Raw genomic sequence first — 20500 nt, 5'->3', positions numbered from 1 at the left:
TTTTATAAGTCATTTTTATTCAAATTAACTTGGACACATTTTTAAACTTGTAGTGCAAATAGTTTCAAATATCATATTTAATTAATTATAATAAAATTCAAATATTATAAAATGGCCTCAATTACTAAGTTTAGCACATTGATGTACAATTTACAGGGGAGAGGGAGGGGACAATGAACTATAAATTACACTGGTACCTAAAGTTGTTTAACCACGTTACTTTATTCGCTGGCTCAAAAACTTTAGGCAATCTCTATTCGTGGTTTTAAACTTATTGGTAGTGTCCAAACTTTTCAACCAATTATTTTAATCTCTAAAGGAGAATCATAAATTGTCTTATCCCTCGAGATCCCCAATTATCTCCAAACTTGAGGCCATTTCAAAATATTTCTAATCACAGAACCTGACAAAAAAATGTATCTGATTACTGCACAAAAACAATGTTTACTAAATGACCAGGGAAGAAGGAGACATTGGGCTTATCGTCCATTGTCTTATCCCTTGACATCCCTGCTAAATGATTTATTTTTTTGTTTTGTTAATGTTTTCTGATTAAAGTTTAATTTGCTGTGTGTTGAAAGACCGGCTTCCAAGCTAGGTTTTCAGTTATGGGACAAACATTCTAGAAATATGTATGCGTAAAATTCATCCTTTTGTAGTGCCATTGTCCACTCCCCACCTGTATAAGCCGTAAGTTTATAATCCGTAAGGGAGGGGACATTAAAAATTAAATTGTTCTTTTATACCCCAAAAATCACATTTACTATTCCCGGTAAATAATAAATATTTAAAGACATTTGACCAGGACTACATAAATAAAATTATCTAGAATATTTTTCCCATTCCAGGCCCGGACTAGAAGAATATTGTGTATAAAGTCATTAACAAAGTTAACTTTGTTTTCTGTTAAGTAAGCAGAAATTTCCTCTGGGTGAGAGTTGAGCCAAGGTTTGGGCGCAAATAAAATTGACCTTTTCGTTTCAGCGGCAAATTTGTAAATATGATAATGTACAAATGTGCATCACCAATTACTACCCAAAATTACCCCGTAAGTAGATAAAAAAAAACAGGATTTAACAAAGTACCCAAAGTTATAAGAATAATTTTCAGTCTAATGTCCCCAAATCCTCCGGTTTAAGTAGCCAGGAAGGAGGGAAAGAACATTGGACTGTAAATTATACTGGTGTATTATTAACACAATATTTCTTTCCTTGAATTAAAAACATTAGGTACTTTAATTAAATGGTTGAAACATTTAAAGCAATATCTACACAAAGGGATAATTTTGGTTAATCTTAGTTGGGAATGAACATTAATTTATCGTCAATTATCGTATCTCTCTAAAAAAAAAACTTTTTTAATACATAAAACTACCTAGGTAAATAAATTGGTTTTAAAAAGGTTAATTTTATTGCAGCACAATTCTTATTTGTCATGGTTTTATTCAAATAATAAGAAAAAAAAAACATTAATTTATTAATATCTAAGATATGTTTACTAAAGCTTACAAAAATTGTAATCATTACGAAAACTAGTTTTAATATTAATATTTCACCTTTTTTAAACATTTAATTTTGAGTTTTATTTAAGTATATACTATTAAAGTTTTATTAAAAACAGTATGTAGTAGTAATGTACATAAAAATGGCACTATAAATTTATGCTATTGATATTCTGCTATGTCAAATTTAATTCTAATTCTAAGCTTTGATAGGTATAAAAAAAAACTTTTAAATATGATGAAAATTTTTAAAACATGAAAAAATGCTTAAAACTGATTTTTGAAAAATCATAAAGAAAAAGCTTTAAAATTTATAAGATAAAGGTAAAAATTGATTTTTTGGGGGGGAAAACAAATTACTAGCATTTTTGGTTTATTATATATTTTTAAACTAATAAAATAAGATATTATACGTTTGTAACAAAAATAAGTGTCTTAACTTAAAGCAATGAAAGGTAAATAAATTGATTGATTTGTTGTTAACTAAAGGATTTATTTTCTAATTCTAACATATAGACTTTCATTATAGAGACTTAATCACATTTGTGAATATAAATGATAAGTAACAAAATTGCCCTTATTACTTTTAGGATTTAAACAAGGATCACAACATCCATAAAAGTACGCAAAGCAAATATTCATTGCGTCTATCAAATTGGAGACGAGGAATCACGTATCTCCAAAAATGATCAGACGACGTACATTAAAGAGTAGCTTCGCTACTTAATTATATTATATTTATCAACAAAAAAGAAAAAAGGACAATTTTGTTATTTATCATTGAAAGTGAGGTACATTTGTACAGCACTGTTTGCTTTTATTTTTCAAACACACCTTATAAATGAAAGAGAAGTATAAGAGCGCACCTTTAAGGTTAAACAGGATATATTGTATTCTTTCTTAAAAATAGTAATATAATAGTGTGCATTCAATTCCGAACATGTAAATCACATGATAAAATGTTCAGAACCGCATTTCTTTATCTTAGTAAACTAACTGCCCCATAATAATTAACTTTACACTTTAACATTCAACATCGAATCTTTGTATAGTTCCTTTCTTTTTGCTATTTTGTATATGCGGAAAAGAATGAACACCATAACTAACTTATTACAAAAGAGAGGCTACTCCAATTAAGAAAACACATGCTATAATGATAATTATAAAATCTTTCACTTTTTAAATAAATCTGATTGACAAGATAATATAATAGAAAGTAACTCGGCATAGGTCTTAAAAGTCAAAAATAAAAAAAATTATCAAAATAATAATGGTACCTTAATCTGTAGATTTGAACCTAGTTTTATTTTAAAGTTAAAGGATAATAATTATAAACTTCAGGTGCTATTTTAATATTTTTGGTTGTCATTTAATAGTAGTATTAGCTTAATAAAATCCTTAAAATTTGATGATGCAATAGAGTGAATAATAAAGCCATGGTTGTCAATACAATTTTATACTTATTTTTAGTTTCTAAAGAAGATCACAGATAATGTAGGCATTCTGTTTTTATTTCTTCTCGTTTAGGAGCGCAGATGCCGCGTCAAGCAAGTAGAGGCGCAGCTCTGGTTATATAGTTCAATCAATCAATCACATAAAATGCCAATTTTAGCATCGAAACAAAACATATGCAGATTTTATGCCATTGATACATAAATTAGGCGATTCGAGGTGGGTTTTTGAATTTGATATATTTTAAAGAGATGAGACAGGGGTGGAGGGGAGTCATTTACTAGATAATATAAAAAATTGTAGTAAGGTTTTCTTGTCAAAAAATTGCAAAGCTCCCAATGGATATTACATAAATATGTTAACATCAAAGACATTAGGTAGGTATAAAGTTGCTGTTTTTTAGGTTTTAATTAAGTTTAAAAGATAATAAAACACAAAGTATAAGCCAAAGGGTTGTCAGATAAGAAAATCACATTTAAAAATCTTAGTTCAGGTATCAAAATGGTAAAAATTACCTTCTTAATAAAAATCAAAAAAGAGAGAAATTTCAGGTTTACTGTAAGCTCTGTTTGTCCATTTGAAATAATTAGAAAATGTATTTAGAATTTGGTTCAATAGTTGTATTATACCGGGAAGGTTTAAAAAAGCGAATTGAAGTCGAGTTTTAAGTAGCGTCATGTAGCGGTCAATTTTTAAACTAACATTGCTCCAACAACAAAAAATTGTAAGTCTTTCAAGTGCATAATTTGATTTTCATCTAGTAAATTCTACTTCTAACATTAAGTAATAAATCTAAATAAAAATCAACATGTATTAAAAAAAACTAACAAAACATTTAAATTAAAAAAAGCGTGTTGCATAAAATGATCTTAAAAGCCTAATTAAAATATTGCAACGTAAAATAAAAACAATAAATTTTGTAATTACGTGCTTGTAAGTAGAAATAAAATTGACATGAAAAGATATAAGTACATTATACACAAGAATAATGAACCCCAAAGGTTTCCAACAATTACATATTATGATACAGTACAAATTACAAAAGCAATGCCATGATATAAAAAGAAAACGTGAAGAAAGGCCTTTTTTATGCTACTAACTGTTATGAATCTACGTTCATGTGTTGTTTATCTATTGTCTCTTTCTGTGTGGCTATATGATATCCCAAGTTTAATTTTGTGAATGCTGCATAATCATAATTTGCGCGCGAACAAGTGGCAGCTTCAACAACTAGAACAAAAACCAAGAGATAACAAGATTAGTTTTCATGAAAACAGATGCATTTTTAACTGAAAAAAAATAACTGCACATAGTTCCCATAATGTTTTGAATTATATTCTGAAACCTACAAGCTAAAAACAATAGAAAAAACGAAGAAAAATGGTGAAAATATGCAAAATTTCATTTAAATTGACAGATAGACATCTAATGCACCGACACAATTTTTGGAGGTCATTATTATGGATGTTTAAAGACTTTTTTTTATCTCTTTGTGCCTGGGATTTGTGAATGCTTGGTTACTGTTAGGCCTCGGAACTATCACCTGCGCCCACTTCAAGGCTAAAATATTTTTAATTAGGTACTAGAAAATAAAAAATTCATGAAACCTTATTAAATAAATGTCTTTTTTAAATGTAGAATGACTGACAATTTAAATTATTTACTGGATGATCATTGGAAGGAATGAGTAATATACACTAAAAAACAAGCTCCTATCTCTCTTGAATAGCAGCGAGTAAGTCACGTTTCTTACAAATAAACGGGTGGACATATCGAATAATGTAACTTAGCTAGGTACTAATAACATTCTTTTAAGAATTTACCTTAATTTTTGTTGCTCTGAATCACTAGGAGAAGTTTCAGAATCTTCTGCGTCCTTGGCTTTATCATCAGCTGCCTCACTACCTTGATCAGCTGATTCACTTTCTGGAACAGCTGATTCAACAGTTGTTACTGGATCAGCCGACTCTGCAGTTGCATTGGAAATCTGTTGGACAGTTGCTAGAGAAGTGGCATGCAGTTCACTGGGCATCGGGGCGTGGTTGGCGTTACTGTTTGACAGGTCAGGGCTCCTGCAAACATATAAATATTCAGGTATAGGATCATGGATGGTATTATTAAATATTTTTTTTTAAGTGACACAGTGATAAGTAAGACAAAGCAAATAAAACATTGAAAATGCAAATGCCAGGGGCTGCTATTCAGCCAATTAATTCCAATTGAAAATGCCGCAAAATTTAATATCTTACTGGAGTAAAACTTTTTACGTAACTGAAGAGGAAAGGGGGGGGGATAAAAAAGGAGAAGGAGGTTCACTATGGTCTATTTAAGGGGTTTAGTGGAAATTTGGTATAGCTGTAATCAAATTTAAATATTTACAGTTCTACCAGTCCGAATTCATTAAAATAAAAAGTTATGAGTAATATATTACATTAGGCAACTTTTTAAAGTTGGTCATGTATAGGTGCGTGCACAGGAATGTGATTGGGGGGTAACCAAAAAGGGGTGATTTTTTAAATATACTTTTCGTTACTACTCTGTTATTTTTAAAGATAATTGAACCAAGTTTCTTCCCTGATTCAATTACTACCCTAGGTAAACGATTATTAATAAATAATAGGGATTTCCCGCCGAAACCGCCGTCTACCGCCGAATTCCGCCGTGTTATTTGCTACCTCATTTGGCTGTTTGGAGTCAATAGAAAAGTGTGATCTATTTGAATAAAAGTATTATAATACACCTTTTTCTATCCACTTACAACTGCTTTTTAATATTTATAATTTATTTAAGAGGGGTTAGGTCTTTTTAAACTTAAAGAAAATGAATATTGAGACTGGATAATCGAGCTTCCTATTAAAGATATTGATTAATTTTTTTTGTAAAGTATCTTATGTGTATTTTTCTACCTGTATAGTCTACCATTATAAGTACCTATTTAAATTTAGCACTGTCCTTCAAGGGCCTACAGGGGCCAACACCACCACCCCCCCCCCCCCCCTACTACCAAACCAGAAGTTAAAATTTTAATTTTGTTTTTAAAAGTATGAGACTGAGTTTTAAAGGAAAAAAGAATTCTCATAACTGAACTAAATATTTTTTGTATCTATGCCCCCTCCCCCCCTATCTAACCAAAAATAAGATAACCATCATAAAATTGATATCAAACAAACTTTAATTCATTTTAGAACAGTAAAGAAAAACCGGTAGACCAAGTAATAGACTAAAACAGTATTTGCCAGCTAAATCATAACATAAAAATGCTTTGTATCTTTCAAAAAATGACAGAAGAAACAAACACATTTACTCTTTGAAATCTTAATGTTCTTAGAGTTTTACAGACAGAGTGAGGGGACCTAGTGAACTAAAGAGTAGATGCTTGTTGGTGAGTTAATCATCACAAAAAAATCAGCTTTCTTACAAAATAAAACTGCGTAGTAGATCAAATTTTCCCTATAGATATCTAATGTCTGTAAGAGAATTAACAACAGACCGACGGACCATATAAATTTTACACTAGATGGTTGTTTGTACAGATAATGTTCATAAAAAGATTTTCTTTCAACCGTCTTGAGTCGTAGCAAAGAAATTCACGATGTTTACCTATCGGTTCATACAGACTGACGGACTTTGCGAATATTTAATTTAATTTAATCAGGATAATGTTCAGCTCCACTGTGGTAGAATTTTGAACATGTCAGCATTTTCATCTTCTTTCTGGTTCGGGTTGTATTTCTCGCCATATCCAACGGTCATACAGATTTTTAAACAGATTCAGGTTACTAGCAGACTTTATATTGTGGGGAAGAGAGTTCCATTTGTCAATAACTCTAATTGAAAAAAAGTTTTTGCGAAAATCTGAATTAAATCTGGGCTTCTTCAGATTCAAATTGTCAGCTCCAAGTCTTGTTTGGTGGGCAGGTTGTTGAAATTTGTGGAAAAACATTTCTGCATTGACATTGTCATAGTTTGATAATATTTTCCACACTTGGATCATGTCTCCACGCTCACGTCTGTCTTCTAGTGACTGTAACTTTAGTTCTTTAAGCCTAGCTTCATAAGAGTTACCTTGAAGTCCAGAGACCATTTTAACGGCTTTTTCTTGTACTTTTTCTAGTATTTTTTTGTCTTGTTCAAGCCAGGGTGACCATGCTTGAACACAGTATTCAAGGTGAGGACGCACATATTGCTTGTAAAGCTTGATCCAGGTAACTCTGTCTCTATATGAAACTGCTCTAGACATCTGTCCTAAAACTGAACTGGCTTTGTTGGCAGCTTTTTGACACTGAACTGATGGTTTCAGAGAGTTTGAAATCCAAACACCAACATCTTTTTCTTCGTTGACATTTTCAAGGACAGTACCTGAGGGTGCATAGCCATTCATGGTATAATGTGTTTTATTGTTACTTCTACCAAAATGAAGAACTTTACACTTGTCAGGATTAAACTGCATTTGCCATGTATCAGCCCAAATTAGTAAATTGTTTAGATCTTTTTGAAGTTGAGCAGTTGATTCTTCATTCACAATTATTTTTCCACACTTTGTATCATCTGCAAACTTGTACAAAATGGAATTGGTTTCATCTAATGACTGATCAAGATCATCAATAAAAATAATGAATAGGAGAGGGCCAAGTACCGAGCCCTGTGGAACTCCAGAGATCACCAGGATCCATTCTGACATTTCACCATTTAGTACAACTCTTTGCATACGTTTATTCAGCCAATTTTTTATCCAGTTAACAGTTTTTTCATTTATTCCTGCAGCTTTAATCTTCAACAAAAGTCGTTTTATTGGTACCTTATCAAACGCTTTAGAAAAGTCAAGGTACACCATATCTATATTTTGCCCAGAGTCAACAGCTTTTGTTAGATTCTCGAGATATTCAAGTAGATTTGTCAAGCAGGATCTTTTCTTTCTGAAGCCATGTTGAGAATTTTTTATTATTTTGTTGCTTTCCAAATATTCTGTCATGTCATCTTTAATAATTGATTCCATCAGCTTGCATACAATAGAAGTTAGGGAAACTGGACGATAATTAGATGCTTTGCATTTTTTCCCTTTTTTAAAAATAGGAGTAACATTGGCATTCTTCCAATCAGAGGGTGTTTCTCCAGTGTTGTAAGATTTTTGAAATAGCAAGCTAAGTGGAAGTGAAAGTTCATCAACAAATGTAATTAATGTTTTTGCAGTTATGCCATCCGGTCCAGGAGCAGAAAAGGGTTTTAAATTTTTTATTTTCACTTTGACCTTTTCTGGTGTAAAAGTAACATCTGCCATTTGAACTCCAACTTGAACAGGTTCTGGATTTGGTATATTTTCAGAATTTTCTTCGGTGAAAACAGACCCAAAGAAACTGTTTAATGTTTTAGCCATGTCAATATCTTCAGTAATTTCCTTTCCAGAATCATCCTTAAGTGGGCCAACAGTTTCTTTGTTCGAAGTTTTAGTTTTCATGTAGGAATAAAACTTCTTAGGATTTTTGGTGGATTCTCCAGCCAGTCTTCTTTCAAAGTTTTTTTTTGAATTCCTAATTTTATTTTTCAGTTTCTTTTCTGCTTCTTCATATCTGGCATAGTCATTCAAGTTCTTAGAAGCTTTGTATTTTTTCCATAGCCGCTGTTTCCTTTTATAAAAAGCAGCAGTTTCTTTGTCAAACCATTGAGGGTTTCTCGTATTTTTAAGCTGTTTTGTAGGAACATACTTTTCTTTTAGGTTTGATAAAACATTTTTAAATTTATTCCAGGCTTCTTCAGTAGAAACTTGACTAAAATTCTCGTTCCAATCATAATTTCTAAGCTCAGTCTTCATTGTTATAAGATCAGCTTTACTCCAGTCATCCACATATCTTTGTTTATCTTTTTGTTTAACACCTGTCATAACTTCAACTTTAATGGCTTTGTGGTCACTTTTTCCAATAAATCCGCAGTCTTCAATATCAGCTATAAGGTTGGCATTGGATGTTAAAACTAAATCCAGAGTAGAGCCAGATGAATGTGTCGGAAAATTGACCATTTGAGTAAAAAAATTATCATTTGCAGCATCTAGGAATAATTTTGCTTGATCCCCTTTGGCTGATAAATTCTTCCAGTCAATATCTCTGTAATTGGAATCACCAATAAAAATTGAGTGACCATTTGCTGAGCTTAATAGATTAATCAAACTATCATTATTTAACTTTACATTATCACAGTTATAGAGTTTATGTGGTCTGTAAACTAGGTATAAATTAGTATCACAAACATTTTTTTCATTTTTCACTTTTACATGAATGTACTGATTGAAATTGCAAGAGTTTTGAACTTCACATACTGTAAGACTAGTTTTAGCATATACAAGTAGTCCTCCACCAATTCCAGCACTGGTGTCAGCTCTGTCATATCTTGATAAAATTTGGTAGTTGTCAATAACAATTTCATTGTTTGAAATGGCGTCATTTATCCAAGTTTCAGTTATCATAATAAAATCTGGTTTGTCACATGAAGCAATAACTCTTATATCATTTACTTTGCTCAATAATCCTCTAACATTACTGTAGAAAATATGAAAGTAGCTACGCTACTACAAAATTTATTTTTGCACTTTCCTTCTAAGGACTAGAGTTGCAAAAACCTTCCCTAAATACTAAAATTAAAAAATTAGTTTTATAAAATTTGCGGGCGGCGGCTTTTTTTGCGGGAACTGCGGGTAAGTCGCGGTTTTCTTTTAAAATTATTGTTCCTCAAGTAATTACTGATTAATTTTAAAAAGTTTTACTCAATTATCTTTAATAGTAATGGAATAACAGAGAAATTAAGATTGCTGTTATGATTTGTAATTCCCCCCCCCCCCCCCTTCAAAGGGGTAGTTTCACGAAATGCATTTGAACTTAATTTAGTGAACCGCATATTTTTTCTTAGTTAATGGGGTAGACTACATTTAAATAGCATATATTTGAAATAAATTCAATTTTCTACCACGTAGTTTTTAAAATATCAAGACCTGAAAATTGTCTTTTTGTGATATATGCAATTTAAAAAGACGATTTTCAAGTCTTGATATTTCAAAAACTATGTGGTAGAAAATTGAAATTTTTTCAAATATATGCCATATAAATGTAGTTTAACCATTTAACCAGGATAAAATATGCGGTTCACTTAATTAAGTTCAAATGCATTTCGTGAAACTACCCCTTTAGGTTTTACAGGCAATTTTCAGATTAAAAATTTTTAAAGTTGCGCTACCGACCCCACTCTGGAAACTTGACTAAAAGTTGTATTATATTCTCAAAATTTAGAATCATATATGGTTTGGTATGGGGTCGGTAGCGCAACTAGGAGTAAAATGACGAAAACTAATTTTTTTTGCTAAATTTTTCAGTAAAAAAATGACGAAAATTATTTCATAAATTTACTTTCAAAGCATAAAATTAACACTTATAAGGTAAAATATATAATAAAAATGTTTTTATTTATTGATTTGGTGTATATATTTGTAAAGAATATGAACGAAATTAGTTTTTAATAGATATTTATGCAAAAAAAAATTATTTTTCATATCTAGGTAGAAAATAAAAAGTAGATTTTTGACCTTCAAAAAATATTGATTTGACTCAACTTTGAAGTAAAAATAAACTTAGTTCCAAGCGTTATTTTTTCTTTTCCTTGTCCATTTTGCATGCGCTGGGGTATGTAAATCAATAATATAAAGTTAAAATAAGAAAATTTGATCATGACTTTTTTGCCAAATTTCCACCCTTAGACCGTTGTGAGGTTATTAGAAAATTTTCCTTCAGAATTTTTTGTCAGAAACACATTCCTTTTTCCCTGGCCAAATGCAAAATCAATCATATATAGGTAGATTTTTTTTATTTTTAGAGAAAAATTTAGTTTTAGATGATTCAAAATGGCCTTAATCTAAGAGAAATATCGGTTTTTGGCGGTTTCATGTCCTAGATGTCTAAAACTTACTCCGGTCTAAAAACGCCTCCAGGTCTGTCAGCCTCCTCCATCCTGGCCTCAAATTGATCCAGCATCGTGGCCTCAGGTGAACTAGACATTGCAGGTCTCCAGTCATCTGAACAAAATAATCAGTATTAGTATGAGACCAGTTAAGTTTTAAAAAATTAAAACAGGGGGATGGTAGTTTATTAAGACAGAATTAAGGGGGTACCACAACAAGATTGCAACAACTCAGAATTAGAGTTTAATGAATTAGAAATTTTTTACGATTTATTGAAAAATATTAAGTATCGACGCTTAATTAACCCTTACAGATCACGGGGGGGGGGGGCTAATTTCACCCCCCAACCCCCTTCTAGGTTTTTCAATGTCATTTTTTTGTAGGTAAGATAGAGAGCTGTGACTTCATGACTTTTTAAGTTTAGTAATTAAAAGTCGGCAAGAGTTGATTTTATAAGGATATCTGGTCTGTGTCGGTCGTGGCGTCCGGTCAAAGTCGGTTAGGTAGCACCAAAATTAGAAAAAATTATAAATAAATCTTATTTCTACATTACAATTTTGTGTATAAGGTAGAAACCTAATTTTTTTTGTGAATACTTAGATATCAATGAACATCTGAGAAAATTAGTGTTATGACCGATTGACCGTTTGACCGCTCCCTGACCAATTTTATGACCGATTTTTTGTCCATCTTTTACTGTAGACATAAATCATGAATATCGTGGTTACTATTACAGCTAGAGACTTATACATTTTTTGGTAAATCCTTGAGCAATAATGAACTTCCGTGAATAGTAGTCATGACCGTTTGAACACTCCTTGACAGATTTTTGACCAATATTCTATTTCCTACCTGTAATTTTGCCGTTTGTAAGCTGCCAGCTGCCGAATTTCAAAACAGCTCTAGACCAGCCAATTTTTTATCTAGTCTTTTAATGTGATAAGAAACAGATAAAATATTAATTTGCGCCGCCAACCGCCGAAAATGCCGGTTTCCGTTATTTGCCGTTTTTCGGCGATGCATGGTAAGAAAAAGTAATTTTTTTTGTTATGAAAAATAAAAGTTCGTCCTAAAATTTGGTTATCCTAGCTTTAAAATTCGCCGCTCTACAGCTGTTTTAATAATTAGCGGCTCATGAAAATCTCATGAATAGCAAAAAAATATTTTACCTGACTTCTCTTTATTCTCATCAGTCAGAGAAGTAGAACCAAACCCTTCGCCGCCAGCCGCGTCCAGAGCGCTAAAGTCCGCCCAGTTTGCCGCACCACCGCTCAAGTTTCCCCCCTCAACACTGCTGTTACCGCTGGTATCAGCAGCTGAGGGGGCTTCGAAACTGGCCCAGCCCGGGGCCTCTTGTCCAACAGCGGCAGCCGCGGCTTGTCCGTCTCCGGGGGGCAGCTGTGTTGCTTGATTGTCAAAGTTGGCCCAGCCAGCTCCTTCGCCCTCAGTGCTAGCAGGGGCAGTGTCCCAACCTGATTCGCATTACATGCATTAAACCTTTATTTTCAAATACCCTCCTGAACCCATCAAAACACGTCTTTACCATACAAAATTAGAGCTTTCAGACAAAGATTTCTGAATCAAAGTACCAGTTCTTTATTAGTTGTGGTAGGAATGTTATGAAGGAACAAGATTAGAAACATTATAACAACTTAATGGAGCTTGATAAAACATAAGCTTTCCAGCATTCCTAAATTTATTCCTTTAGACATTTTGATTTCCACCAATCAACAAATAAGACTAAATAGGTACCTAAACAAGTTCTTGGTATCGTTTTCGGCGGTTTCCCGTATTTTGAAAATAAGGAGGGGATATAGTTTTTCGTTATTTGTTTTATTACTTTAGACCAGGATAGGTGTGTGTATAGGGTACTGGGTAGCATCAAGGGTAAGAGACCCGCAGGGATAGAGTATCCCGCATGGGTTAGGCATACGGGGAAATAACTACAACTTTTCTTATATTCACTTGGGATAAAACAGGGGGGCTGAGGAAACCACTTCCATTTAGTAACGCAGCTACACTATAATTATTCTATGTTTAATGTGTGTGTGCCTGCTCTTGGACCTGGAGGACCACCGCCAGAGGCTGCACCGCCCGCCCCGGCAACCCAGGGGGCGGAGGTGTCCATTGCCACACCCCCACTTTGCAGGTTCCAAGCTAGAAAAAGATAAAAGGTTGTTGCATTGGAAGATTTTATCTTAATATTTCAAAAATATATTTTAATTCATGCATTAATAGGTTAATAAATTGAAAATTACGACAAAATATTTTGTTAATAGTGTTCTAATTAATATGGCAATAATGGCGGTTTCCCTCAAAGTGCCTAGCGAGCACAGACCCCTCCCTTAATTCCTTATTTAGAATTACATACATTAAATAAAATATAGGGGATGGGTTTTCTTGTGCTAGTGTTTTATCTAAATCATTAAAGGATATGGAATGATCATGGATATTATGACAGGGGAAAAATTGTAGTCAATTTAGATTGCTAATATGGGGGGTAACTTTAATTTAGCCCACGAGTTTAACTCTAATATGAAAACCTGGTGTAACATCCAAGTAATAAAATATATATATATATATCCCATTAGGTCAGGTTATGTTAGCGCACCCCGCAGTGATTTGGCATGAAGAAAAAAAAACTACCCACCCCCTCTCATTTTCAATTTATAACCAGGGGGAGGGGGGTGTCAATTTTTGCCGCTAGATAGGGTTAGTTATGTTTTTTCTTCGATTTCTTTTGGGAGAGTCGTGGTACCCTCCCCCAAAATAGCTATAAACCTTCCCAGGACCTATGAGAAGCTACAGGACACAGAGACAGACAGATATCCTGTTACTTTATTATAAGGATGATAAGAACAACTTACGATCTTGATCGACCTCCATTTTCTCATCGTCATTATCTTCCTCCTCGGAACTATGCTCCAACATATCTGTCTTCTAAAATAATAGAGTACTTTTATATGGAGAGATATTTTAGGCTACACTTGCAGAGTAGATTTGATAAAATAATATTCGAGAATTTAAAAATCAAGAACGGCCAAGAGGGAGTGTAAAAGGGTTAATAACTCAAAAAATGTATTCCCCCCTATCAAATTCCCCCCCCCTCTTAGTAGGGGGGGGGGGGGGGAGGATATATAGTGTTATAACGAATAAAATATGTAATGTATTTCAGAAATTAACTATAATTGTAAATTTTTTAATAATAATATAGGATATGATAGGGATATGAGTTTACGAGTACAAGATAGTTAGGCTTAGTACACCTCTTTTAGTAAATGTCAGTACTTGTAGAGGTTTTACTACTAACTCTTTTTAGGATTAAGAATTAGGGGTGTAGCAAACATAGGAGCACATGGGAGCTTGGTGTTGAACAGGGTATTGAACCAGGGTTGACTGTTTTATTTATGAATTTGTAATTGTAGGTTAGTCATTTTGGATTGCTGTAGTTGATGGGTATTTATTATGATACTTGGACAAAAAAAACTTTGTATAAACAATAAACATTTCCGGATAAAAATGTTTGACCCAAAATCCTCCAAAAAATAAAAAGCTTGAACGTTCTTGTGTAATTGTATAAAGCCGCCAAAACATACTACATACCTGCAGTACATCCTAATCATTTAAGATTTAAGAATAATACCAGCGATAATGAAACCTTTTCAATTATAATTAAAATTAGGCATGATAGTTGTAATTTATTGTGATTAGAGATAAGAATTGTGCTGACAAAGTTAAGATATGTGAGGATGTAAATGAATGAATTAGTGGGGGGTGCATTCATTTCCTCATATTTATAATAGGTATTATCCTCTTAGAAATATTTTTTTCAATTTTGAAAATTTTTATGGGGGGAGGGGGCCCTCAACAGAACTATAAACTTTGGCCGCGGCGCTCAGCCCCCTTGTCTGCATAGCCGCAGCGCTCGGCCCCCTAGCCTGTCTAGCGGGGGGATATAAAAAAGATAGAAGATAACGCCGTATAACATTCTTAAAAAACAAGAGGTTGCGCCCCTAGCTTCCTATATTCTAGATTGAAAAATAGCCATTAACCTGCCCAGACCTTCATAAAGGTTCCCTAAAATGGAGAACTCAATCCGTATAGTCGTTAAGCGAGATCTTAACAGACAACCAAGACCTAATTCTTTTATAATATATTTATACATATATTATAAACCACATACTATTACAACAGCGCAATCTTTTTATTCTTGTTTACTTCCCCCTTCACATTTAAAATCTTTTAGAGGCCTCCTGGGAGACTTGAGGGAAGAGGGGAGGTTTGGGGGTTAAGAAGAGCTTCAATTTTCAATATTAATCGTTTTTTTAAACTTCAATTTCATTAAGGGGAGTGCATTTTTGACACATTTAATTTCTCTTGGGGAGGTGGAGGTACTCCCATATGCAGATAATAATATGCAGAAGTGAACTCACACTAAATTAGTGTAATTAGAGTAATTGTGCCAACTATCTCAAATTACAATCTAAACCCATTCAGGAAAAAAGGGATTTTTAAATGCATAAAACGTTAATGACGATTCAGGGATTTTAAGGGATAAGACAATTATGTTAAGGTAAATTATCCATTAATAAAGTAAACTCATTACCTATTTGAAAAGTTTGAATACTATCAGTTTAGAAACAACCAGTCACAATTCTATAAAAGTAACCAAACGCTAACGAATAAGACAACGTAATAATAAAACTTTGGGTATCATTGTAATAAATTTACAGTCCAATACCCCCTCCCTCCCTGGAGAATAATAGTCTTTCTTTAAAGTTAGATACAATGTCAGAGTTAGAAGTGTTAGACAAATCTTCGTTGGTCATCAAATGCGCTTATTAAGTCTAAAGTACGTTAAATGAATTTCCGACAACTATTTATAATTTATATACACACGATTAAAGATAGCTTTAATGTTACATAAAAAAAAACAGATTTATAGTCCATTGTCCTATCCCTAGTGGATACTACATATAATCAGAGATGGAGGAGACATTGGACTGTTTCTTACACTACTAACTAGTCCCCAAAGTTTAATAATGTTTTCTTATTCGTTGGCTTAGCAACTTTGGTGTTTTTTATTGAATTTTGATTGATTGGCTCATTAATGTGAGTATCCAAACGTTTCAACCAATAATTTTAATCTACAGAAAGGGTAATTTTCATTATTTGGAATTAACATCAATTTATTGTCTTATCCCTTAAGATCCCTGACACATAATAGATAACATTGCAGATGGTTTAAGAGAAATAATTTATTACAATGACAATCATGCCAGTCAGCCAAATTATATTAAGGGGGGGGTTTTTAATGCAACCATCTCGTAATCAGTGAGCAAATGGCACTTAGAATTCGAATTTCGGGCTGAAATTTTGCATGGGTAATCCTTGGTAGGTCTATTTTCCCTAAATCGAACAAAAAGTTGGAAAAGTAACGGCTGGCGGCTGCAGCTCAGCCGTTTAGCCGTTTTTGGCCTATTTTTAGGGCAAATTCATCATTATTTACGTAGGAATCAACTTTTTAAAACATAGTTTTGGTTTAATTCATATTTAATGATAGCAATAATCATTTTTTAAATTTCTAGTACCAGCTGCTAAACGGCTAGAACCGGCTGAAAACGGCTGGGAGCGGCCAAGAGTATGGAGAGTAGATAGGGCTCGTGACATGTCTAGGGGTAGGTTTTTATGGGTGCTGAGCTCAAAAATACTACTAAAAATAGTGACGGCCAATCCATATGCCAGCTGGGTAACAGCTGCAGCTCAGCTGCGAGCGGCCAAGAGTAGAATGAGTAGATAGGGCTTGTGACGTGTCTAGGTGTAGGTTTTTATGGGTGCTGAGCTCAAAAATGCTACCAAAAATAGTGGCGGCCCATCCATCTGGCAGCTGGGTAACGACGGTAGCTCAGCTGGGAGAGGCCAAGAGTAGAATGAGTACATAGGGCATGTGACATGTCCAGGGTTAGGTTTTTATGGGTGCTGAGCTCAAAAATACTACCAAAAATAGTGATGGCTAATCCATGTGGCAGCTGGGTAACAGTTGCTGCTTAGCTGCGAGCGGTCAAGAGTAGAATGAGTAGATGGGGCTTATGACGTGTTTAGGGGTAGGTTTTTATGGGTGCTGAGCTCAAAAATGCTACCAAAAATAGTGGCGGTCCATCCATATGGCAGCTGGGTAACGGCTGCAGCTCAGCTGTGAGAGGCCAAGAGTAGAATGAGTAGATAGGGCTTATGACGTGTCTAGGGGTAGGTTTTAATGGGTAATGAGCTCAAAAATGGTAACAAAAATAGTGGCGGCCAATCTATATGGCATCTGAGCAACAGCTGCAGCTCAGTTGGGAGCGGCCAAGAGTAAAATGAGTACATAGGGCTTGTGACGTGTCTTGGGGTAAGTTTTTATGGGTACTGAGCTCAAAAATGCTCCCAAAAATAGTGGCGACTCATCCATATGGCAGCTGGGTAACGGCTGCAGCTCAGCTGGGGGAGGCTAAGAGTAGAATGAGTAGATAGGGCTTGTGGGCTGTAGCTGTTACCCAGCTGCCATATGGAAGAGCCGCCACTATTATTGGTAGTAGTTTTGAGCTCAGCACTCATAAATAAAACCCCTTGACACGTCACAAGCCCAATGTACTCATTCTACTTTCGGCCGCTCCCAGCTGAGCTGCCGCCGTTACCCAGCTGCCACATGGATGGGTCACCACTATTTTTGGTAGCATTTTGAGCTCAGCACTCATAAAAACCTACCCTAAGACACATCACAAGCCCTATCTACTCATTCTACTCTTGGCCGCTTCTAGCTGAGCTGTAGCTGTTACTCAGCTGTCATATATGGATTGGTCGCCACTATTTTTAGTAGCATATTTGAGCTCAACACCCATAAAAACCTACCCAGAGACACGTCACAAGCTCTATCTACTCATTATACTCTTGGTGGCGCGCAGCTGAGCTGCAGCTGTTACCCAGCTGCAATGTGGATGGGTCGCCACTATTTTTGGTACCATTTTTGAGCTCAGCACCCATTAAAACCTACCCCTAGACACATCACAAGCCTTATCTACTCATTCTACTCTTGGCCACTCGCAGCTGAGCTGCAGCTGTTACTCAGCTGCCATATGAATGGGTCGCCACTATTTTTGGTAGCATTTTTGAGCTCAGCACCCATGAAAACCTACCCCTAGACATGTCACATGCCCTATGTACTCATTCTACTCTTGGCCTCTACCAGCTGAGCTTCGGCCGTTACCCAGCTGCCATATGGATGGACCGCCACTATTTTTGGTACCATATTTGAGCTCAGCACCCATAAAAACCTACCTCTAGACACGTCACAAGCCCTATCTAATCATTCTACTCTTAGCCGCTCGCAGCTGAGCAGCAGCTATTACTTAACTGCCATAGGGATTGGCCGAAACTATTTTTAGAAGCATTTTTGAGTTCAGCACCCATAAAAACCTAATCCTGGACACGTCACTTGCCTCATGTACTCATTCTACTCTTGGCCTATCTCGTCTGAGCTGCGGCCGTTACCCAGCTGAGCTGCGTCTATTACCCAGCTGCCATGTGGATGGGCCTCCACTATTTTTGTTAGTATTTTTGAGCTCAGCACCTATAAAAACCTACCCCTAGACACGTCACAAGCCCTATCTACTCATTCTACTCTTGGCCGCTCGCAGCTGAGCTGCAGCTGTTACCCAGCTGCCATATGGATTGGCCGTCACTATTTTTAGTAGCATTTTTGAGCTCAGTACCCATAGAAACCTACCCCTAGACATGTCACAAGCCCTATCTACCCTTTATACTCTTGGCGGCTCCCAGCCGTTTTCAGCTGGTTCTAGCCGTTTAGCAGCTGGTACTAAAAAATAAAAAAAAATGGTTATTGTTATCATTTAACATGAATTAAACCAGAAATATGTTTTAAAAAGTTGATTCCTACGTAATTAATGATGAATTTGCCCTAAAAATAGGCAAAAAACGGCTAAACGGCTGAGCTGCCAGCCGCCAGCCGTTACTTTTCCAACTTTTTGTTCGATTTAGGGAAAATAGACCTATCAAGGATTACTCATGCAAAATTTCAGATCGAAATTCGAATTCTAAGTGCCATTTGCTCACTGATTACGAGATGGTTGCATTAAAAACCCCCCCCTTTAATTAATGTATGTAATATTTTAATTCAAACTATTTATGAATTATTAACCTTTATTTTAAGGTAGTAACAAGCAAATTTAGTAAACGCGACAATTAGTTAATAACAATATTATTAATTTAGTACGTATATCTAATTCCCAAAGTATTATCTAAATCGTTGTCTTAAAACTACTTTTATTGAATTTCGATTGATTTACTACAAACAAGCAGTGTACAATTTTTTCAACCAATATTTTGTTTAACTTCATTGGTGATAAATATCAATTTATTGTCCAACATTTTATTTCCTAAGAAATACAAAGACTGCATTCCTTTGTTACGGATTGTCGCCAGGACGATCAAACCCTGGGTTAAAAGTAGCTGCGCTGCTAATTTATACCTTGTTGGACTGGAGCTCTCCAAAAGTGATTTGTGCTGTTTTGTCCGCCCAGATATCTTCCTCTTCGTCACTATCACAAGACCTAGATACCGAGTAGATAGATAGTAAGATAGCAAGGAGATAGAAAAATAGGGGGAAAGATATTAAGAAATAAACAGAAAATAGAAAAGTTTTTTTTTTAAATTAGAAATAAACTTTTAAGTTATTTATATATTTACAAAAACTGTCATAGTATTCAGTAACATGACTGAATACTCCTTAGCATAAGTAATCTTCACAAACAATATCAGCCGTCTAACTTGAAAAGCAACCGTGAAAAATACATTTCCTTCATAGCGTTACGGACTGACGAACAAACAACGTGATTAATAGAGTAGCATTGCTACAAAAAAGCGAACATACCCGCGAGAAGAACAAATCTTTTCAAAAATTGCCTTCTTTGTTTCATCAGTTACAACAAGACAACTGTCGGATGCTGTCATTTTTCTAAAAAAAGAAGCTGTTTTCAAAAGCTGTCGGATGCTGTCATTTTACTAAAATAGAAGCTGTCAGATGCTGTAACTATTCTAAATTCTAATAATTCTAATAGTCTAAATTGTTATAAATCAGCAGTGGATAACACTATGTCATTTTAGTAAAAAAGCTGCTAGTTGCTGGCCAGTAAAATCTTTTATTGTAAAGCTAGCGGCTGATCTGAAAAATATGCTTCGTGTAAAGTCCGGGCTTACGAAACTGGTAATACGTTTATGATTTTTATTTACATATTCTTAGAAAAATGTCTGTAATACAAAGCTTTACATGAATTTTCTGTATGGCTTAGAACCGGTTCTAATCCAGCGGATTTTAATCAGTTTGGAAGCTAAAAGTAACTCACCCGTATCCATCCTCGACAGTGTTGAAATCCTCGCTGGTGAAGCCGAAGGTGTCCTCCATGTTGTCGTTCATCAACTGCATTTGGTAATTAGAAAACCTCTGCATAAGTAAAAAAGGACTCCAAAATTAACTTTAAACCATGGCTCGGCAGCTACGTGTCAGCCACGATGAAGCCTCAAATTTGAACCCGTTTTGATGCTTTGAAAATTTG

General features: G+C 34.6%; 1 protein-coding gene across 18 annotated transcripts in view; it reads right to left on the bottom strand.

Annotated features, from left to right (window-relative positions):
- Window positions 1–20500, bottom strand: part of fmt (phosphatase 6 regulatory subunit 1-like protein fmt) — a 46961-nt gene continuing 26461 nt past the window's right edge. For 3 of the 18 annotated variants that reach the window (XM_080160483.1, XM_080160485.1, XM_080160486.1), the window contains exons 23-32: window positions 20291–20388; window positions 19819–19902; window positions 19417–19498; window positions 13760–13832; window positions 12945–13049; window positions 12062–12364; window positions 10901–11006; window positions 4777–5025; window positions 4450–4513; window positions 3751–4183 (exon numbers count right to left, since the gene is read on the bottom strand). In XM_080160483.1, the coding sequence (XP_080016609.1) occupies window positions 4477–4513; window positions 4777–5025; window positions 10901–11006; window positions 12062–12364; window positions 12945–13049; window positions 13760–13832; window positions 19417–19498; window positions 19819–19902; window positions 20291–20388 (1137 nt within the window). In that variant the 3' untranslated portion in view covers window positions 3751–4183; window positions 4450–4476. Of the gene's footprint in view, window positions 117–403; window positions 1678–1866; window positions 1941–1973; window positions 3711–3750; window positions 4184–4449; window positions 4514–4776; window positions 5026–10900; window positions 11007–12061; window positions 12365–12944; window positions 13050–13759; window positions 13833–19416; window positions 19499–19818; window positions 19903–20290; window positions 20389–20500 lie in introns of those variants that run through there. The other 15 variants (XR_013879553.1, XR_013879554.1, XR_013879555.1 and 12 more) reach the window with 15 other exon arrangements.

The sequence above is a fragment of the Acartia tonsa genome, chromosome 5 (genome assembly GCF_053477335.1).
Source record: "Acartia tonsa isolate MP-2025a chromosome 5, ASM5347733v1, whole genome shotgun sequence".
In the NCBI taxonomy this organism is placed as follows: Eukaryota; Metazoa; Arthropoda; class Copepoda; order Calanoida; family Acartiidae; genus Acartia; species Acartia tonsa.
The sequence above is the reverse complement of the archived record's forward strand: the minus strand, read 5'-3'. Positions and strand labels throughout refer to the sequence as shown.